The sequence below is a fragment of the Vanellus vanellus genome (genome assembly GCF_965231255.1).
Source record: "Vanellus vanellus genome assembly, contig: HAP1_SCAFFOLD_1500, whole genome shotgun sequence".
NCBI classification, from domain to species: domain Eukaryota; kingdom Metazoa; phylum Chordata; class Aves; order Charadriiformes; family Charadriidae; genus Vanellus; species Vanellus vanellus.
Genome location: NW_028127693.1, coordinates 15,794 through 39,170, shown reverse-complemented (window position 1 = coordinate 39,170; position 23,377 = coordinate 15,794). Strand labels below are relative to the sequence as shown.

Here is a 23,377-nt window from a genome sequence, read left to right as displayed (position 1 = left end):
TGGGAGATTCAGAGGTGAACTACCACTATTTTACAGCGATGGGGACCTCACGGGGCACAGGCTTGGAGGGATGATGTTGGCAGCCTCTGCTGAGGATAGAAGGCACTACCACACAACAGAGGTGAGCCAAGGCTGATTTTCCATGTGGTGAGCAGCTGGTGAGAGTGTCTTACAGGTTCTTACATTGGCAGAAAGTCATGCCAACGGAGACAGCCTTTCCTGGAAATTGGGTTGAGGCAGGCTCCAGTAAAGTCAACGGCGCAAGGTGGGATGACCAGTGGGTCAAAACACGAGACAGCAAAGATTTCTGTTGATGCTGAAGGACAGCATTTCCAACAACACTCTGCAGATCTCGGTAAAGCATCACTTCTTTTTCTTCAAGGTAGGACATCCAAATTGCCAAGCCATCCTAAAAAACAGCAGAACTATGGAAAGACTAAGCAGTAATGTGGGAAGACTAAGTCCAGGCCAGGTGTCACCCTCTGGTCACTCTCTGCAGAGCCCTGTCCGAGCAAACATCTTCCAGCTCCAAGAGAGGACAGGTTACCTTATGCTTCAAAGTTCCTCTAGAGACAGGAATTCCTCCAAAGACATATAGCACAAGGCTCGGGAAATGGCTTAATTACCAACAGGATAATACAGCCATGTTATCTTAAATAATAGAAATTTGTCTTATCCGTTGCACTGAGCATCTCTAGAGTGCACCTACCAGATGTGACACAGTACCACACAGAAAGTCTGCTCGTAAAAGGACAGAACACATAGACAGAACGGGTAGGATGAAGAAGAGGGGAAAGCACCTATGAAACCCTCTAGAGCGTGCCCAGGGGCATGAAGCAGAGCTGCCAGGGACCGCAGACACTTGAATTGCCCGTGTGAAAAGTCGCGGGGAGCAGTGACAGCTCACTCCCAGCGGTGAGCTCCCCACTCTCACGTAATGCATGAAAAATCCTTCATAAAGCATCATCCGTCCACTTGAGCTCCACTGCTTTTCAGTGTTGTTGAACTTCCCCTTGTATTTTAAAGGGAATAAGGAGGGATGCGCTTTATGGAAATTGCTTTTACTTGTCCTACTTATCTTCTTTAAAAAGTTTTCTTATGTTTTCTCTGAAAATTAAGCAATCCTGCTACTTTGCTCTACGCATGGGAAATATTATATCCAGGCTCTAGCTGCCTGCGTTTGCAATAGACGACATATTCAATACAGTTCTCCCCACAAATAAACTCTTTTGTAAGCCTAATGCCATTACAAAAATTGCACTAGGAAAACCACTGGCCATTCTTGGGTTAAAAAATTCCATTTTTATTATCTTAATTAAAGAAAAATAATCCAGTGCCTACTATAGTTAGCCAGGTCTTTGTTCATAAGCGTTTATCATTTCAAGACAAGATAATTGTTCTTAAAATTATGCTCCCAATGAATTTTACACTGATAATAGGTAGTTTCACCTGAGGGCTTGCAACCCACCAGCTTCTGACAGAATCTTGCTCTTGTTCACATTTCCATCCCACTATTGCGTAAGGGACAGCAATGCACAGAGGAAAGAATTGAGCATCTCCTACATGGACAGGAGAGGGGAAAGAAAGGATAGTGGTCTTTTCTTCCTATAGCCTGGAATTTATTCACCATAATTTAACCTGTAACTTGCAAGCCAATGAATCGTTCCATTTACATTTTTCTCTCTTTAAATGTGTTTCTTCAGTACTGCCAGCCCGAGGCCACCGGGCTCAGATGGCAAAGCCGCAGCCCTGGCAAGCACAGGGTTAGGTAGCTCCGCATGCCACCCTCATCCCAGCACGTAGCCCTGGAGGTGCCAGAGCCTGACCCCCACCTCTTCCCTCTGGAATTCCATCCCAGTGAGTCTTCTGCCTTCTCCCAGGACGCACCCCAACCTCTTGGCAGAGAGAACCAGAGGATCTATAGTTCCTGTTTCACCAAAAAGCCAGGAAATCAGAAATACTAGTTTCTAGTATTTTCTACGTACTTCAAAATGAGTCCTTCAGACTCTCATGTACTCCTGCACAACAGTCAATACATTTTTTTGCCTGTTTTACGTTCCAGATTAGCCCCCTCTAATGGTTTTCAAGTGGGAATGGTATTACTTACTCATATCTCCTTATCAAGTTCAGCATTTGTCTAAAAATAGACCAGATTTTTCCTTTGCTGAGACAAATGTATACATTTTCAAGACAAGACTGTTCTTCTCCAGTAAATTCTCCTATCATTTTCTCTTCCTCTGAAATAACTCAGTGCAATATAAACTCAAGCAGCAGAGGGAAAAAAAAAAAAAAAAGGCAAAAAGTTAACTGATACGGAGATGTAAAAGTCCTTAATACAATTTGACTTTAATGAATAGCATCTGCAGAACAAATTAGAACTGTTAAACTTATTTCTACTGTAAATACAGTTTGAAGAGTATTTTTTTTCCACGAACAGTCTTATAAATCGCTACAGGCAGTTATTAAACCCATTCAATATTTTGTAATGCTAACAAAGTCAGTTTACACCACTGTCTATGTTTATCTATGTCTTATGTTTATCTAAAGATGATTTGCAGTAAATTACCCTTTTTATATAATGTTTATTGTTTATGACTCTTGTCAAAAGTGAAACCTGTCAATTTACATCTTGCTAGAACAAGCAAGATTGTCTCTTATTGGAGACAGAAGAGCACTCATTTCTAAACTTATTTTAACTCTTTGCTCTACTACGTTGCCTTTTATTTTAGCAAAAAATCTCTGCAAAAGTCCATCTTAACCGAGAATTCAAACCAAAATGCAAAACCAAGAGTCAAATTCTTCTCTCCCTCTCATTTAATAAATTCATTTTCACTTAGTAGTATTGTTATTAAAAAAAAACTCACAAGTTTAGTATATTCACTACATATAAATTGGATACAGAAATTTAGCATACTCATCTTTTTGTGAGAGACTGAGTGCTTGTTGGCTTCAAATGCTCTTGACCTCCTGGGCTTCCTTGAAAAAAAATCTAAGAGAAACTTGTTCTTGTCTACTTGTTTGGACTGAAAATAAACCTGACTTTCCGGAGGCCAGAAGAAACTTTTGGTAAAACTGATTTCCCCACCCCCACCCCGCAAGGCAAATATTTGCTGTGTCCAACATATGTGTCCAGCTATATGCAATTTGAAAGTCAGTTAAGCACAAGGCACACAAGCGGTGTAGCACCAATTCCACTGCTACTACTGTTCCTTATGCCAGAGGCTGCAGTTAATGAAACCGCACTGAAGTTCTCAGTTCAGACTTTTTCAAGCTAATAATGTCATTAAAATATTTTTTTCTTGAATAAAGTGTTCTGCATTTACTATTTAAGCACAAATCGAAGCCTTCTAAGACTGAGGGGAAGGAAACTTGAAGCTTTAGTGGGAGGGCAGACAAGGATGAAGACTCCCTTTGTAGTAGAGAGGGGTGTGCGGAGATTTAAGGTCCTCCCATGCTCATTTCAGAAGCAATGAACTTTATACGGAGAAAATTTGCAAGAAGCTACATTCCACCTCAGACTAGCTTCCAAGTCAATTAATGAAAGGATCCATAATGCTTAAAGTGAATGGAAGTTACCTGGACTCTAATGCTGAGGTTTTAACTCCCCTCAGGACCAAGCTGTGTTGTTTATGGAAGACCATAAATACAATTTTGACACCACACCTGGATTTCAAAGGCTGCTTCCTTGGGTAAGGCCTCATCAGTTTATTATAAAGTTTTGGACTTACAGGGTTAATTACGAGTTAAAACCAGTATAAATAGAGGACGATCTCTGCTGTTCTCTCTACAGTTTCACATACAAAAAAATTTAAAAACTAAAATTCTTCCAGGGCTGTTGGCATGCCATGCAAATTAAGCCCTACAAGAATCATACGCTTCTTATTTTTGTGGCTCAACTATGTAACCTCGGTATTACAGCGACGCAAGTATTTGCACTGGAAGCTTCTGTAAGAAGGCCGAGTGAGTCTGAATTAGCATTGACATGTCTAAAGCTGCCTACACACACAGCAGAGGCAGACAATGAGAACTGCCCCCAGGCAAGTTTCCATGTGGTGGATTTCATAGCCCCAGTCAGCCCTTGTTTACAAAAGTCCCCAAAAGCCCCCCTCTGTCCCTATCTGTAACCAAGCCAGCAGTGCCGCAGACACAAGTATAGTTAAAGCAAGTTTTTCATTCCATGATTAAAAGAAATATTCAGGAATTAGGGCAAACATGGCCCCTTTTAAGCAAACATGGTTTTAATTCACCGCTGAGTAATACTGCAAGTAGTAACAGAAGCAGAAAATGCAAAATAAGACAGAACAAGCATTCTTAATAGAGCTGCATCTAGACTTTGTGGGAGGAAGTAATCAGACCTCTGGTAGCAATTACAATTTTTTTACTGCACTAAGCTTTGTTTTTATTATGACCCTGCTGTTGCTAAGATAGTGCTCTCAAATTACCTTACATACAGACTGTATTAAAGAACAACAGGTTTGCCCAGTTTACAGGGCCAGACCCTTCTCCAGACTTTAATATATTGTTGGATTTATGTATAAAAAAAAAACAACACAACAGCGTCCACATTGCTCAAGCAAGCCAGTAAATAACTTCTCTAGTCTCATAATAGGTGATGTGTGGACAAAAAGCTTATTTCCTTTCCTGTTTGCAACTGATGCCTCTGATGTCTGAGCAAATCTGTCCTTTGGAGTTGCAGTGAGCACTGTCGAACAGTGATGGGTACCAGCTGTGCCCAAAGTCAGCATCAAGGAAACACACTGGGCCAAAGACCTTTCCCCACCAAAAATTCAACTCATCTGTCAGTGAGGGAAGGTAGAGTAGAAAGAGCAACAGGATTACAAGTACAAATTAGAAATAAAGCTGACTTGGTAAAAGGGAAAATACCCTGTATGAATAGCACATGGATTTCAAGAACAATGGGAAAGCAAAGTGTTTCAGTCTTGATACTGGTGCTGCTTGGAGCGCTACTACATCACATCTAGTGTGAAGATCCTGGCACCACTATTATTGAAATGTTGAGCTGGGTAAGACTTAATCTGAAGGAATTAGCAAAAGACATTGCTAACACCACCATTTTTAAATCAACACTTAAGATGATCAGTATTTAAATCACAGATGTATAGTTATGCATGTAACAGTTTAAAATAATCATATCATTATTTAAATGAGATAACACCCTTGCACAGTTTATGACAATGTCAGCCTAAGAATCCTGTTTTAGAAGTTAATCTTTCACGCAGGGAAGCCTCTGACCTATAAGAGCTTAAGGCCTTTTAAAACAGACAGTGGATTTGGTGCTTCTTGGGTACTTTCAAAACTCATGAAGCAGTTCTTAAGAGGGCAATCTTGAAGTTAAATCCATTCTCAGTTACAGCAAGCATTTATTCTGAACACGGAGAGTAGTTACTGGGGATGTCTTTTCAGACATCTAGGATAGCTAGACATTTTGAAATCTTTGAAAGTGTTAGTATAGGTTTAATCCAAAGTTCAGAAAGAATTTTTGAAGATCCAGTTATTAATACGATTCATAGGAAACAGTGCTGTTATCTGAATTGGTCACTTATTCATGAGTATGCAAGATTATTCATAAAGTGCCCAGCATTATGGAGAAATTAATCAAGCACTCTAAAAAAGCTTTAAAAACTTGGGTTACAATGAACTGTCCGTTAAAAAAAACAATAGCATTAGGATTTTTCTTTAACCCTGACTTTATAAAGATTTTCCTAATTTACAACAGTTTGTCATCAGTTTCCTGATTAATCAACTAGGAAGTCGAGTATTCACACTGTAAATTTTTTGAACATTAATTCCAGTATTAGTACAATTTCTTCACCCAAATTTTGTGCATTCCATAATAATCTGCACAGACCATTTCATATAGACAAATTAGTTCAAATTCATACTTCAGGAAGACTTTGTCTCAAAGATTAATTTGAATTTGAATTAATCTCAAAGATTAATTCTCCACTGCAGTGTTGAAGCCAACTTTCAGCTTTTTAATAGCATAGCATTATTCAGTAACAACTTAGATACTGACTCAGAACCACCCTGGTTAGCAGATAAGCACAAGTTAGTTAGGCCTTTCCACTTGTTCCAATTTCTAGTGTCATTAAGTTAAATGTAATATACTATGCCCCTTCACAGCACTGCTCCAACAGTATCCAAAATACCATTTCAATTTTTTTTTTTCCAAGATTCTATTGTTGTAGCATCAGTAAGAACTTCAGCAATTTGATCCAGAGAATTAAAATAAGGTAAATTAGTGCCTTCAATACAAGATGAAAGTCCTCAGAAAAGGCAGCTTCAAAAGAACTGGAAGAAAGCAATTAGCTTCCAACCCTAATTGAAACAGTTGAAGCTGTATCTGCTTCAATAAAATAGTTTGAGAGAAAGTAAACACTTCCCAACCCCTATTAGCACTACCATGTAGTTTTAAACTCAACATGATGCTAGTAAGAAACCCCATCTCCTTTCCAGTTTCATGACCACATCCATTTTGCCTTTAAACGGAAAAACTGTATCAGAACAGTTGCACAGCTGCGATGAGTACAGATACACTGCTTGTTTGCTTTCAGCAGACAAAAAGGTGAGAAATGCTAACGCTGACTCAGTGTACTTTGCACACATTAGGTACAGAAATACAGCCGGGCTCAAGCAAAGAGAAGCACTACTAAGAGTAGCTAGACTGGTTTAATTACTTAAGCTCACCTCACCAGGAACAGCTGTTAACATCTCACCACAATACCACATTGTGCAACCTGGGTATAACCAGAATCAAGAAAAAAGTCAAGCTGGTTTCGTGTAGTTGATTTTATTATTACATACTAATAATACGTATCAACACAGCCGTTATTTGTCTCATAAGGGTTTACTCCAGTAAGTGCCATAATGCAAATTATGGAACAGAAGATCAGTGTAAAGTGTGGAGCAGCACAGCATCTGATTAAAAAAATGAAAAAAAAAAAAAAAAAAGAAAAAAAAAATCAATGCTGTGAACTCTCATGGTATTAGATTTCACTTAAAAGAAGAAATCTTAGAAGAGTCCTAAAGTTCACAAACTTTCCAAAACACAGGAAAAGCCACGTGCATCCCCCCAGTGAATACATCAGGACTTAATTCCATGAAGACTTTTTGCAAATTCAGTGTTTAAATCTTCTACGTATTTCATATTATTCTTTACTGTAAGACAGCACAGTAAGCTGATCTATTCTACACACATATATTGCTTTACTCTTTTGGGGCAAATTACGATCACAATTTCCTCTAGCTTTAAACAGCTATTTCAACCAATATATACATGTATGTATAAGCCAAATGCCTACGTAAGGGCTTAAAGCAATTTCATAGAAGTATCCCAATTCAGCTATTTGTGCTCTTCACTTCAAAATCCAAAGTGCCAAATACAAGCAGCAAAAGTTTCCACTATTGCAGTCTCAAATAAAAGTGATCCCATTTACTTGTGTGAATTTATAGAAATCATTTAAAGCTACAATTCCCATTAATTCAAAAGGGCTGAGAACAGGAATAAGACATTCACAGTAACTGCACATCTTGCATGGCCAAAAGAGACTCAAAATTAATTTTTAAACTGTTATTAACAAGTTAAGGAATGTACACATGTTGACAATTTAACGTATAACTCAAAAATAGACAACTACTGCACTGATCCAAATTTGTTTATGCATAATCATATTTGAAAATATACAAAATCTGGAGTTATTACATGAAATTAAAACCTAGTTTTAAAAAGTGCACAGTAAAAACTGAAGGTAATTACTATATAAATTATCCACAGTGTGTATTTCCTGGTTTAGAGCCAACATTAAGTTTTACCTGTCACAAGTTCTAAATATTTTAAAGCCATTTACAGCACCAAATCAGTTTTTACTAGACCCAATACCACCTCTGCTTCCTGTAACAAGCAGGAATTGGACAGTGAACATTCACTAACTGCATCCTGTGCAGCAGCAGCTTCCGAAGACAGTTGATGAGCTGCAAGCTATCGATGAGCTGCAAGCTATCGATTTTTATTCTTCTTAGAATTTCCCTGCAACAAGAAAAGTGAACAGTTCAGATTAAAAAAAAAAAATCTATACAGACAACATATAAAGCTTGATGTCCGATAACTTATGTCTACAGCAAACAGAAAAACAGATCTAAAAAATAAAAATAAACAGTTCATAGGCTTTTAATAATGGAAGCTTGTAACAGCTTGCTCTGAAAATCCCTCTATCTTTACAGACATAACAGTGGAAAGTACGAAGTATTTCAAATAAGCACAACAGCACCTTACCTCAATTGAAACCCATGGAAAAAAAGATGTTCGATTTATGTCCCAAGACACTCAATTGTATTAACACCACTAATATTGTAAGGGCAGTGAAGGCAAGTCAAATCATAATTCACCCTGAAGTGATATTTCAAATATAAACCTTATAGAATAATTGCCTCAAATTAAAATCAATTCCCCACCTTATCATTTTGTTCCAAAACAAATTTAACTTTAACTCTGTCTATACAGAATATTCCTAGTTTAGAAAAGAATTTATTCTACAGCTAACCAACTCACATTTGACTTGCAACAATTCCACAAAGCAAATGTAGCTTAAAATAAGCTTTTGTGCAAGAGTTACTTGCTGGCAATTTCTTGTCTTCCTATTTCCTTAAGATAACATTTGTTTTTAATCTAACCAACAACTCTCTCCAAGTGATAATGGCTTGAACTGCATTGTTTTGATTTCAAGTGAATAGCTAGCTATGTTTTGTAGCATTTGAAAATCCATGTCTACTGTTGTGAGATGCTGAACTACCTCCTTACAGACAGAGTACCACTTCAAGTCTTAGAAGTATGACAAGTGAAAAATTCCAGAAAACATTCTATAAAAACATGAAGTGTTGTTCTCAGTATGCAGCCAAGACCTTCCCTCTAAAAACCCAAGAGCTTACACACCAAAAAGTAGTTTTAAAAGATTGCAACGGCAAGTCAAAACACTCAGACATCTGAAGAAAAACAGTTCTATACATGAGTGGAAGAGTCTGAGATTAAAAAAAAATAAAAAATAAAAAAATATCACTGTCATGGGACCTTTAAGAAAAACATGGATTTTTTTTAAACCCTTCAGTGAAATCTGCTTCTGTGCATTCCATAATTAAGGAGAATAATGCTAGCTTTCACAGCCAGAATAGTGAACGGTAAAGGCCTTCACAGGATCAGTTTCTCCCTAGAACCATCAGAGTAACATATACCATGGTTTAAGCACTAACTGCTTGAAACAGCCGACTTCTGTATTTGTCATCATTAACATTAAGAGAAGTCAAAAACTTGTTTCTGGTAAGTGGATAGACTCTTTGCTTGGAAAAAAAATTTAAGTGCGCATTTTAAGGTCACAGAAGAATTTAAGTGGTGAAGTTTTCATTCCTACATACAACAGACAGAAAAGCTAGACTATCGAAATAACACAAAGAATAGCTGCCAAGAACGGAGTATGCTGCAAACAAGACAGGAGTGCAGGAAGGACACTCCTATTAGTAAGCTAATCAAATACACGGTATCAGTAGATGGATTTGCAAATAGTTCTCTTTTCACCAGATATAAACAAAAGAAGGTGCCGATCATCCAGAAGGTACACTTTGAAAGCCTACTTTGAAGCAGTGACATGAAGTGTTTCTTCTTTCCCACATATACATTTTGCAAAACTTATTTCTTCACTAAAATGTGCAGGACCAGGTTTGGAGTTTTCTTTCCAACTGGACGAGAAAGAGAACTATAGCTGGTGAATTGGTTTGTGAAAGGGTAATACTGCAGGAATGCCAAATGCAACCCACAGACCTCCAAACTGCAGCCAGTGCCTGATGTCAACACCCGGCAACTTACCTTACTGGTCATCTTTAGTGTATCAATTTCTTCCCTCTGTTTAGTTAAGGTTTCATTCATACTGCAGAGATGGTCACTCATCATACTTAATTGATCCTCGTAACTTCTCTTTGTTGTCATCAATTCATCCTAAGGGGGAAAAAAAAAAAACAGAAGATTTTGCTGAATATTAGTGACAACTGGCAAAGCAGCCAACTTCTACCTCCACTCAGTAAGCTATACTGTTGATGCTGAATGTGTGCAATTAAGCTAAACCATTGGAAAAAAAAAAAAAAAAAAAAAATCACTTACTGCAAGAAACTCAATAGCTATTTTTCTTCTACCTGAAGTCTCATGCATGGTCTGTTCCCCTTATTTTTGCTCTGTTTCCTTTATATTTTCCCCCCTGCTTTTAGTGGCTTACATAAACGACTAACCACTAAGTTTTCTAACATTGCTTCCAGCCAAGAAACAAGTAAAGTTTATAGGGTTAGAGTACAGCCTGTACATGAACAGAGGTGGCATACAAAGCTGAAGGAATCAGCAATCCACATGCAGTTGCAGAGCTATGATCCCTCTGGCATTAGACAGACATGGTGGGATAGTGTGCATGTCTAGAACGCAGCAACGAAGGGATACAGACACTTTAGGAAGGACAGGATAGGAAGGGGAGAAGTCATGCTTTACGTGAAAGAGTGGTTTGAAGACAAAGATCTCACAGGTAGGAATCAGAGGAGACCAACAAGGATGATATGGGGGGGGCATTTGCTACAAGTAGATAGAAATCTCATAACTCCAGACCCTGATCCTCGTGAAGTGTTTTAACCACCCTGACATCTCCTGGAAGGGCAACAAGGTGGGATGCAAGCAATTCGAGAGTTCCTTTGAGTGTGGTAAAGAACTTCTTGATACTAGTGATCAATAGGCCTAAGAGAGGCTCTCTGCTGGACCTGTTACTCACAAATAAGGAAAAGCTGGTCAGGGATGTGAAAGCCAATGGTAGCCTTGGCTGCAGCAACCATGAGTTAGTGGAACTTAAGATCCTGAGGGAAGCAAGCAAGATGAATAGTAGAATTACAGCAACCTGAGATTTAAGAGTAGGTTTTGGCTTTTTCAAGGTCTGCTTGGCAAGATCCCAGGTAAAACTGCCCTGGAAGTTAAAGGGCCCCAGGAAAGCTGAATGATCAAGGACAGAGCAAAGAACAGTCAAATCCTTAGGAAGCTGAGCAACTGTGGCAGGAGCCCAGCAAGGCTGTACAGGAAACTCATGATTCAACAGCTTGATCTGAACTCTCTCCGCTCTGACCAAAGGAGGGGACAAGATTACCTTCAGAGGGCCCTTCCAACCTAAACAGTTCTACGATTCAATATTATGCAGCCTACTACACATAAAAATGGTGTGCCTGCCATCTTTTCTTAGGAAGTTTAATATGTAATTGGAGATGAACATCTCATGTTGAGTTGGGTATTAAATGTGGAATCTGTTAAGGGAATACATCAAAAGAGCACTTTGTGTTCATAAACAATTCTTAATTCATTATATTCACTGCCTGTATAGAGCATTTCAGGTACTCACCATCTCAGATAGGTGAGCAATAAAGATATGAACTAAATATGAACAAAACGCAAAGGCATTTAAGCACTGAATATTTATACACACTTTATTTTACTATTGGCTCCTTTCTGAACTGTGTGGAGGGGAAGGACAAAGGGACAGGACATTCACAGGATGTCTGGAATAAGAGTTTATTATCTATTGTTAACAATGGCTTCTTAAAGATTACCCCAAAGTTATTTTTGCTTACTATTAAGGTATCCATCTCAAGAAAACACCCTGGCATTTCTAAGACTTTCAGTCCCAGGTGCTAGAAAGGATTAAGAATGCAGTCTATCATCTAGGAAACAGCACTTTCATTATTTTAACCTAGAAACAAGACCTAGGAAATGGACTGATATGTAGTCAGCCTTGTCAGTATCACATCTAACTGAGGATTAGATGCAAGTGCTGGCTGTACACAAAGTAATCCTCTCCTTGCAGAGGGAAACAAGTCATACAGCCACACCTTTTAACATAAAAAAAAAAAAAATCATAAAAAGCCTTGACATAAGTGTGCTAACACACAAGCTTGGCTACTATAACCTTTTCCTTGAAAGGATGTTCAACTTTATACCTGGGATTTGAAGTGTATTATTTAAGCCTCTTCTCAACATACCATTAGAGTTTTTATATCACATAACTAGTAAAGGCATGACCGTACTCAATGGTCATAATTTTTCTCCTCCAACTTCCCCTTACACACGATTACAAAATGCATCTACTACATTATACAACATTTTACTTGCCTGTAACCTACTGATGTTTTGACTAGCTAGTTTCAACTCTTCTGTGAGCGATTCCTTGGACTTCTCTGCTAGAGATAGTCTTTTGGCAAGTGCTCGACACTGTCAATCAGAACAGGAAAGGAAGGGTAGAAGAGAGGAAAGTTAGTTCCAGTTACCTTGTGCCGTCTTTAACTGATTGCTTTGAATATTTCCATCTTTCTGTAATCCTTCAATTTCCAGAAAGTTAAGTCAGAGGTTGTGTGCATTTTTAAACACAAACGTAGTGAAATAGTTAACATTAAATCCTTCTTTCATTTTACAGAATTATCATATTGCAAATCCTCTAAATATCTTATTTTTCACATAAATACTAGCAAATATTTCATAAGTAAAAAGCAACACAAACAATTTGCTTCATACATTGCTCAAATATCAAAGACGGTTCCTCCACACTATGTTATCTTCTATAAAAAAAATATTTAAGAAGATTCGCACTGTCAACCTGGAGACTTGGTTATATTCCACATCGGTTAATTACACAAATCAAAATGGCCACTACTTTCAAGAAAAATTACCTCATGATTTGAAATGAAAACAGGAAGTCAGATACAATGAATCACTTTGTTAATTCTTGAAGCGTAACTTATGCCTAAGAACCAATTTCTCAGAGGAGAGCCATTTTCATCACTTCATGATACACTCAAGTATTTTTGAATGGCATCAGTATCACTTCAAGATGAAGTCAAAACTAGCTTGGTAACTAAAGCCAGCTGCTTCAGCATATATGAACAAACCTATACATGATACACATTGTACTTCTTAATACATCCAGAACAAGGCTACCAAAGGATTTATTAAAAAAAAATAATACATACAACTTTCTACAGTATCCATTTTTATGCATACCAGACCACAGCCAAAACACATATTCCAGGAACAGGTTTTTTATGAAGCATTATGTTCCGTATATTTAAACTCACTGTTAAAGCACTTGCCTGTGGAAAGTTCAAAAAGGGATTTACTGTTTTCAGTATACACACGGCCTGCATGCTCACCTCAGCGTGAAAGTGTACTGATTTGCTGTCAGCAAGCTGCAGATGAGATGTAAGTTCTGCTATCCTTGCCATATAGTGGTTTTTTATCAGGTCTTCACGAGATTCAACATCTGGAGCCTGGCAAAGCAAAAATTTAAGCAGACAGATATTTACGTTTACTAGACTGAACACTTGCATCATGCTGTCCTCTATACTGCCTTCTCTCCTTCCCTCCCGAGACCTGGCTGCTCTACCCAAAAGCATTAAATACCCCAAACACTACAGACAAGTTACAGCAGACCACTCTGCAATTTGTCACTCTGTACTGTCAGACTTCCTTAAAGGACAAAGAGCTGACTGAAGATGTAAGAAGTTCCCTTGATTTAATATCAAGTCTCCAATGAAGATGAAAATCCACTGCAGAAGTGGACTGCTTTCACCTACATAAAAAACTTACTGACTTTTCCCAACAAGGAAGAATTCCTTCACATAACTACATTTCAGAAGCTCACAACAGTCAAAACTATTTCTAATGTTGCATTTTCCAAAAGTTTTAGACATTTGAACTTTAAAAAAAAAATAAAAGCCCACAACTCACCAGTTTACTGTAAGTTACGGAGTAACCCACTAGAAGCAGCTTTTGCATGACTTGTCATTACCTTTATTTAGCACTATACAGTAGCTTTCAAGAACTTGTATCAGTTATTATCTGGCCCCCACCCCCTTCTTAATCATACCTTCAGAAGAAAAGGGCAAGTAAACTAACATACACATCAGTTCCCTGCAGTGTCAGAAAAGGGAAAGTACTAAACCTTACTCTGCTATGTTCCTGCTAGGGCAAGAATTACATTATAGCAGTGCTAAACAAAACAGTTAACATTTAGTCTGACAGCTGGTTTGAAGTTTCTTTGGTGTGACCTCTGGTTTGGGATAGCCTGTACTTAAGTGTTAAACACCAGGCACTACGGTCAGTGATTTTTTTTTTTTTTTTTTTTTTTTTACTTTCTTTTCTTTTGCAACTTGAGCACTCCCTCAAAAGTTAAGAATTGAGGCTTGGAATGTAGTTAGGGTTACTGAAGTACAAACAGACCAATGCTTTCCTCAAGTTACGGAGAGCAGACTGGGACTGCAGCTCACACTGCTCCAAACTGCTTACATGAATAGAAGATAACAGTTCACTGAACAGAAGTAAATTAAGAAATAAATGGATTTCAGAAGCTTGAAGATATAGTGTACAGACTACATGGGTGACTCATGCCATTATACAACATCGTTCTTGGTAATTAGACCTCTGGAATAAGTTTAACAGAATCAGAATTGAAGTATTTACCAGATGTACTTCGATAATGTTTAAAACAGATTACCTTTTCATTATCAGTAGTTATAGTCAACATTCCAATCTAGAACAAGGAAGAAAATATGCTAAAGTGAGAACTGCAAAAATAGATACTATAGCTGCAACTCATTTTGGCTTCAGTCATAGAAGGACATTAAAAAAAATAATCCTGCAACAGTTAAAACTAAATCCAAATTTAATTTCTTCTACCTGTAACACAAACAAGGGTAATAATATACATTAACACCTTGAACCGAATTAAAGTTGACACCAATTCTCCAAATATATCCTTTGCCTTATGATGTACACAGAGTAAAAGCAAGAGAAGCAACAAGATGCAGCTAGCTTGCATGATCACACAACTGCTTGATTACATGAAATTAATTCAGAGTTAGCACATTGAAATATTACTGTTCACATTGAAACCCATCTTGGATTTCTTGACTAGCTTCCGAATTCCTTTCCAGTTTGATAGTTCAGTGTGAAGCGCTGACAGAACCCTAGCAGAGGGGTGTATGCAAATAACTAGTTTAAGGGAAGAATGTCGTCACAGAGTCAAGAGAGTTTTTCTCCTGACCTCAGCAGAACCAGAGATTTAAGTTTATGGGAAATATTTACACAATACGTTGTCCTGTGAGTTACATTAAGCATCATGGCTAAAAGAAAGGCCATTCTCAAACTTCTAACAAATCAAATACAGGACCAAGAACTTAAGATGCCAGCTTACTTCAAAATAATACACAGATCATTTTTATCCTGGAGCAGGTGAAAAAATTAAAAAATAAAAAGCAAGAATTCTTTTGAGTGCTGAACTAAGTAGACGGTTTCTTTCTTACGGATGACATCCCTATTAACACCACTTCAGAAGTGGTAATTCAGAGGAAAGGTGAACCTCTTTAAATACTAGCAATAAAGAGGAAAGACATTTACCCAACGTAATAGAGTAAGTACAGAACGCATGCCATATCCAAATGCAATTGGTGAGCCCATGTTCTATGTGCCTATGAAGGTTATGTAAAAATATACGTTCCAGACAGTACTGAAAACTTGAAAGGCTTGAAGTTAACTTTAAGTTATATTGCACAAACTTGTAGTGAGTCTTTCAACCCATTTAAAAATACCAATTACCTACTTTTGTTTGCTTTAACAATGCAAAAGATGAAAAAAGTACTGGAAACTCAGAGCCAACCTGAGATATATACTACTTGCAAGGCTTCCTGACTACTGAGTCAGAAAAATCTAGTTGTTAAACATCTGTTATTTCCCCCTCAGTCATACAAGTACAGAACTACAAAAATGTCTCCATGATATTAAAGGTACCAAAGTCTCAAAAGCCAACATGTTCCAAACTCTGCAGAAAGTATTAGCAAGCAGCTTTGCAAATACAAAGAGCCCAAGTGTGAATGCATTTCACAGTCAAAAAGCTTTCATTATTAGTGTTCCACTGATCAAACAGTACCACTACTGAAAGTGGGTTTTTCCTCTACTGAAGGAAAAAGGTCACTTACCAGACTAGTACTTTTAAGAGGTTCCCTCGAACCCTTTTCTGTGGTTTCCTTCTTTTGTTCAGCTACATTTGGCAAAACAGAACGCTCCTGTATAGTTTCAGTTAAATGTCCACTAAGAGAGTTCTTCAGTTTTTGGTTTTCTTTCTCTAGCTTTATTTTAGCTAGCTGGGCTTCCAACATCCAGTGTTCTTTTTCTTGTTCAAGTTTTGCAATTTTCTCCAAACTCTGCTGGACCTTCAGGAGGGAAAGTTTACAGTCCACGTTATTGAACACAAGGGGGAAAAAAAAAAAAAAGTCACACACAGGGAATGTTTGAAGACAGTGTTATTTTAAACCATTACATAAGTGAGCTAATGAATAATGCAGCAGGTAAACAACTACTGATTTAAGCTGTACACTTAACTGTGGTCATGAGTCAAAAATGGCCACATTATTTAATTAGTCTGAAACGTGCATTACAAAGTTACAGCTCAGAACTGGCAACGTCATATTAGGCGAAAAATCAAAGCAGGGAAAAATGTTATGAATACTTGAAAGATGTGTGCCTGGCACTAGCATTTTCTTGTTCTATGCTAGTGTCAAGGTTTGGTCTTTAGAAAGACAAACCACCACTCCTGTAATCTATTAATAGACTTTAACTGAAAAGAAAAATCATTGCTCTTAACCAGCACTAATAAATCCTGCATAGTCCAAAAGAGCACTCAAACCAGTGCATAACATTAGAAATGAATACTTCAGTATGCCTTATTCTTGTGTTTATTTTCCATTTATTTGAATTATGAAAGACTGCCTTACTTCACATATCTATAAATGAAAACATCAATGGCATAATCCTGTCTCTTATAAACTACACGTACATTCTGCAGGTACAGGAGAACAAGTCTTGGATAACCCAGCCTGACAAGGATAAGTTTTACTTTCAAGCTCAATAAATACATCTGCAGTCTAATTTTAAGTTTCAGTATATGCATACATATGTACAAACACACACACGTGGAGACTATTTTATACTCCTTTACATTTCTAAAATACACTATCATATACATTAGTAAAATTTAATACCAGAATACCTGTTGTGCAAGTCCTTCTCTACTTTCTGTGGAACTCAGAAGAACTCTGCGATTAGCCAAAGCCTCTTCATAAGGCACTGAAGCTGCACAAGGCTACAGAAGGATAAAGAAACCTCAAAACATGTTTCACAGTAGATCAGAATACGTATTCTACGCTTAAGTTCTTATTGCCTTTCTTACTTGAGTAAAGGGAAGAAAAACATCTTCCAAGTGTTCACCAGCCAGTAGAAGAAACTGTTTAAGCTCACAAAAAATACAGCCCCCAAATGCACACCCGATTAAAAAGTGCTCAGAAAACTCCAGGTGTTACTTAATGATCAAATGCATCTTAAGGTCCGCTTCACAGACATTGCATTAAGTGATTTAATGATAACTGTTAATGCACCATCACTGCATTGTTAATTTTAACAGAGACAACAGGAGATCTGTGTTCAATCCTTTGGCTCAGCACATTTTCTCCTCCTTTCAGCTGCTTTTTTCCCCTGTTGCTCTCCACTGTCTTCTAGTGAATGCAACTATACGGATATGATGTAATTCACTCCATACTCCTGGTGAATATGAGAAGAAATTTAAATAAGCAGCTACCCTCTTCTCCTTGGAGTCTTGGCACAGAAATAATTAGTGGAAATGGGTAACGGCAGAATTGGCACATACCCTCAGTTGTGAGGGTAACTATGCTCTCTATTTTTCAATAGCATTATTGCTCTAAGGGTTTCATTTCTTCAGCCAGATATTCTCAGAGGAACATCTATTCCAAATACTGAAAATCCTTAGTTGGTTACGCCAAAGGGAATGCGAACTATTGACTCATTTGTGCTTTTTCTGTGCAAGCATGCAGGCTGAACAAACCTTCTTCAAAGACTTCATGTAAGCAACCGCCTTTTTCTTGTACTGCAGCATACACTCAGCTGAAAGAGGGCTGATGAACTCTGTTCCTGCTTTAGGGCCATAGCTCAACGAAGTAGTGAAGTGATCCAAGTTGTTGCTAAAGAATGAGGCAATCTAGACAAATCAAGAAAAGTAACTTTTCAAATTAAGTTGACCAGAAAGATTCAGAAAAGCAATTACTCTTTCAAGAGAACAACAATTACTTAGTGAAAATGGACTTTACAACAAGAAATTCAAATAAGCTACAGGCTCTTCCACATAAGTTAGACCTTACTAATGCAAAGCATCCTCTTTATGGTATCTACTTTTATCACCCATTCTGTTGTTTTTATCTTGTAACCTGAAAATATGTTAGAACAAACCTGATATTACAGATTTTTTAATATCAGAAGCATGCCTAGATTTTCCAAATGATTCAACTAAGTTTATTTTTTAAATACCTGCACAAGTTGGGACATTATATTGAAACAAAAGTATCCATTACCTTGCCCACTCCATTTGTTAAAGCCACAACAGAGGATAAAATGCAGTCATTTGTAGTTATGAGTTTCTGTGTGGCAGTTGGAACATCTTGTTCTAAAGTAGCTTTCTGACTGTAGTGCTTGGAAATGTCTAGAAAAAGAAGACATTTATGTCAAATTACATTTTTTTGTCTATTTAAGCAACCATTTTCAAATTCAGCTTATAACCTCCAGCTTCAAAAGCTTTTCACCTTTTTAAGCAAATTGTATAAAAGTTTATTCCAGATACTCTTAGTTCTTTGGTATACTGCCTTAGACAACTTTGTCATCATAAGCCTGAGTTTTAATCTAGGATCACTTCACTGAAAACATAACATATCCATACTTCTGATAAAAGGAACGTAAGCCATTTTCAAGAAGGAAGTTAAGTTTCAAAAGGAAAACAGTTCTTTGTAAGCTTTGGTTATATACTCACATTAAAAATAGTAATCAACCTAAAAACTGTAAGAAAAAAAATCCCATTTTGAAGGCAGGTCCTATGTCAACAGTACGGAAGTGGAGGAAAATATGTATATTTAATGGCATTTCATTCTGTATGCTAGTTCCACTAGAGCAATGAAGTTCTGTAACTAAAGTAATACTGCTCAGGAAGATCTAGAGTGCCACAATTAAATATTCCAGCAACTTAGAGCAACAAAGCTAACAGAATGGAGGAGTAGAAAACATGCATGCATGTCTAAAATAAGAAACTAAACCCGGCTAACTACTTATCTTAGTTTGTAAAGGCAAAAGAAACCAGATTTATCACATATTACACATTTAACATTGTTACAGAGAGCGCTATGTTAAACATAAAAAAGCAAAGCTGAAACATACCACTATTCCTGTACTCTCACCTTTCAAGACGTCATGAAATCCATGAAGACTTGTAGCAATATTTGTAAACACAAAGTTGTAATTTGTTCTAAGAAGTCCTTCTGGTTTTGTACCTAAAGGTACCACACAAAGAAAAAAAAAAAAAATTAAGATTCAACCATGATGATTTTTCATCATCTGATTTCCACCTACTAGAAACATTTGCAATAGGGTATGATCTTTAGAACTAAAGAATCATAACAGATCCATTTATTTAACACTTCCCCTTCCTTTAATATTAGGTATATATATATATATATACACACACACACCCCAAATTTTGCCAGAGTAGACAGGTAAAAAGACTTCCAAGCTTCGTAAGTTTTATTCATATTTTACAAATGTCAACTCTTTTGGTCTCAAAAAGCAGTTATGCATGCACAAAGATTTACGTGCTCACTGTAGTAGGAAGGACCATCTGGGTCTTTCTGAAGAGTGAACACTGAAATAACCTGAAGCTATACAATAACTGTTTCCGCTTATTATTTTACAGGATGCATTTGGATATAGTTTCCCCACACACAAACACAAATTTTTTACCTGATTTTATTTAGTCATTACCACAACAGTTGTAGTTTAATAGAACAGGTGGAGCTAGAAGTGGTAATTAGTAATAAAATGTAGTTTATTAACAATTTCATGATTAAAAGATGACAAAAGATGTATGTTTTTATAGTACAATTGACAGTACAGTCTTTTATTCTCCTCTACAGTTAACTCTGACTATCTAAAATGTGCCACATGCAACTGACTTGTAATTTTCAGGCCTGCACCATGCCCATGTCTACCCAGAAGGAAAAGTACAGAGCATTAAAGAAGCTATAGCACACTCAGACTCCCAGTCTGGATCAAAGAGGATCCAGTATGACAGAGCACACTGCAGAACTCACTTGCCCCATAGTTCAGTCTGTACCTAAAGAGTAGTGTTAACCTTTTTTCCCCTTTATCATAGAAGTGGGATATTGTTTTGTGCGTGGTTTGTCGACATAGTGGGGTTTTGGGGGCATTGGTTTATTTTTGAGTTTTGATTTGTTTGGAGGTTTTTTTGTTTGTTTGTTTGTTTTGTTTTTTTTTTTTTTTTTTTTTTTTTAAACCTGGCCTAAAAGGAAAACTGTACCTTCCAGTCACAATGTAACCAACAGAGTCAAAACTGGTACTTACTTGGTAACGCGAGAAGACTAACATATGTATGTAGCTTCTCAAAGACTGCAGTCAACCTTTTCATGTCTCTGTGTAGCTCCATATTTCTAGCTCTTAAAACAGCTGTGCAAAGAGAAGACTCACACTCTTCTTCCAAACTAGGAATATATGAATTTTTTAAAAAAAGTGAGCAATTATCTTAAAAAACAAGTTCATGAGTTTTAGAGAACACTAGTTATCTACTCCACAACCCCAGTCCAAAGCAACAATAGACTAGGAATTTATTTTAGGAAGGTTAACATAACAGAGTAACTTAGCAATACATGAAGACTACTGTGTGCATGTACTATCCCCACTCTTAAGAGCTGCAGTCACAAGCCAGAAACAGTTTACACTCACAGCAAGGAACCAATTTCACCAGTTTAGACTTTTTCCTCTACCATATATAGTTTACCTCTTGCTTCCTAAAGAGCAGGAGAACAGGTACAAGAAGGCATTAAAACATGCTTTTTCTTCTTCCTTAATCCAAACCCTCTTTTTAAGCAGTCGTTTGCACTAATATTTCACCTCCCTTCGACCCACTTGGGAACAAAGATTTTCACTGTAGAACGGATGTGCATCTGGCCAAATTCTACATCGCTGTATTTACTGCATGATAAGTAATCTTCAGACACGCTCAAGAAATGAACATTTTTAATATATCATACCTGAATAGTATCAATGCTATTGAATAACATTAAGAAACATTAAAAATCTATGCAGCTGTCTTTAAAGTCTTATCTGTGAGGGTGGGAAAAGAGGCTTTAAAATACATGTTTTCAGCTCTAACGCCCAGCTGAAAAAAAAAACAACACATAGCCTAAAGGCTCAAAAACCAGCATGCAAAAAAAAAAAATTCTGCCTTTTAAGCTTTAAGGGTTGACTTAATATTTGAGTTGTAGACGTTGACAACGCTGCAGGCCTGACACTCACTGCCCCTTTAATTTGATCTATCAAATCAGAAGTACCTTTTTAACTGATATGGAAGAATCTTTCTTAAAAAGCATAAGTAGGAAGCTAAATGTTCTGAGAAGGCCTTCAATTTCACAGCTGTTTCCTGGAAAGAAAAACAACACATAAGTATTTTTGCTCTGTAAAAATCTTTTTCAATACTAAAAATAAGAAATCTTACCAGGACTGTCACAGTATCTTCTGTAATACTCTCAAACAAGTGAAGCATTCCTTCCTCCAGAGGGCGAACATACGAAGCATTTTCATGAAGATACTGTGAGAACTGAGTACAGAGAGATTTTAAAATGGTGCTGCTTGCTGAAAGTTCTTGCAAACTGTTTCAAGTTAACAATTGAATGATTCACTTTAGCAAAGCACTTGCCATGTTAAATGATCCCCAGTATGTCGATAATAAGATATAATAGTCAAGTGATGTACAGCAACCTCTTCAACAGGACACACAAACACACACCTTGAGGGAAACTGAGAAATAGTGAAGGCTACGATAAGTCCACGCAAAACCCCATCTAGGGATTTGCCCCAGCACCCTATCTCATTTTAACTGCCATGCACAGCACACCAAACCCCTGCTTTTTAAGTTTAAACATTCTCACATTCCTTGCTCAACTCCCATCAAATTAAGGCTAGATCCATGCACCATTAAGCCACCAGAATAAACTATCCAGCTGTTGTGTGCCTCTCAGCCCTTGTCCTGTGCATCAGCACAAACATTTGCACAGCTATGCTGTGCAGCGCAAAGTATTGAAGAACTAAAACAAATTAAAACTGGGAGCAAGAAAGACATATTAATCTTTCATCTGTATCCAGTCCAGTTTTCAACATGGGTCAAAGCATGCTTATGTCAACACAAAGGATAGAGCACTAGCTAATCAAATGAAGAATTCTTACTTTCAAGAATTATGACAGGTTTGGGCAATTATGAAACTCTTGCCTCAAAGAGCTGCCTGACTTTACTAAAAATTGTTTAAATAAATTCTATGGCTAATTTAGCCTTCAAAAAAAAGTATACCTGAGAACAAAAGGTGATTACTCTTACACACAATCAAAATGTAACAGTACCATCAGCTTTCAATTTTGATACCACAGTACTACAAAAAGCTTTTTCCACAGATTGACATAGGTAGTCAAAAGTGATCTTAGTTTTTATTTTACCCCACAGAAAGATACCTCCACCTTTGATTATTTATACCGCAATAGCAGCTAAAGATCCCAGGCAAATAGGGTATGAAAAATTTTAATTATTTTATTATAGTGCAGTAACACAGTGTTAACAAGGAAAGAGAGATGCCAAGCTCTCATTCATGCATGCACAAATCTGGATGGAATTAGGGAAAATTCCTAAATCTAAGGAGGAAGAAGTAAGACATGCAGAATGCTCCTGACTCGTGTTGCAAGAGAGGACTGGAGTTATCTGGCATGATGCTGAAGACCCAGAAGAACCCAGCAATCCAATACTTAGAGAGAAAAGGAATACTTGAACCTGGGAGGGAATTGTCCACATCTACTTTGAGTGTTTGGTGGGGAAAATAGCTTGAAAGCACCAGACAAAACCTGGAGTTAGGGAAAAATAAATCAGTGCAAGTGTGCTAAGCCACTATCTGACACTTGTCTCATTTTCTCTAGCACATTAAGGGGAGGTTTTCGAACCACTCAGTGGAGCCGCTAAGATCACACTGAGAACGCTTGGCAAGCAAATAGATAAATTCATCAAAAATACAGGAGCAACAGCAGTTTCAGTGAGTGATAAAAGATGCTTCACCACTGGAAAGTCACAAAGTCACCGCAAAAGCCCTGAAAGGTAGCATGCACTGAAACAATTAGGTCATGATACACAATGAA

The 23,377-nt window shown here is 37.3% G+C and overlaps 1 protein-coding gene across 1 annotated transcript in view; it reads right to left on the bottom strand.

Moving 5' to 3' along the window:
• Window positions 1-6,850: 6,850 nt before the first annotated feature.
• The window catches only part of LOC309685103 (protein phosphatase 1 regulatory subunit 21-like), a gene marked incomplete at its 5' end in the record, with an annotated part of 29,728 nt that continues 13,201 nt past the window's right edge, over window positions 6,851-23,377 (bottom strand). Inside the window, 13 exons of the mRNA XM_082500912.1 lie at window positions 6,851-8,047; window positions 9,875-10,003; window positions 12,197-12,295; window positions 13,231-13,347; window positions 14,574-14,609; window positions 16,054-16,287; window positions 17,124-17,216; window positions 17,973-18,125; window positions 18,496-18,623; window positions 19,369-19,461; window positions 20,549-20,685; window positions 21,535-21,623; window positions 21,699-21,800. Coding sequence (XP_082357038.1) covers window positions 8,018-8,047; window positions 9,875-10,003; window positions 12,197-12,295; window positions 13,231-13,347; window positions 14,574-14,609; window positions 16,054-16,287; window positions 17,124-17,216; window positions 17,973-18,125; window positions 18,496-18,623; window positions 19,369-19,461; window positions 20,549-20,685; window positions 21,535-21,623; window positions 21,699-21,800 — 1,440 coding nt within the window. The 3' untranslated portion in view covers window positions 6,851-8,017. The remainder of the gene's footprint in view (window positions 8,048-9,874; window positions 10,004-12,196; window positions 12,296-13,230; window positions 13,348-14,573; window positions 14,610-16,053; window positions 16,288-17,123; window positions 17,217-17,972; window positions 18,126-18,495; window positions 18,624-19,368; window positions 19,462-20,548; window positions 20,686-21,534; window positions 21,624-21,698; window positions 21,801-23,377) is intronic.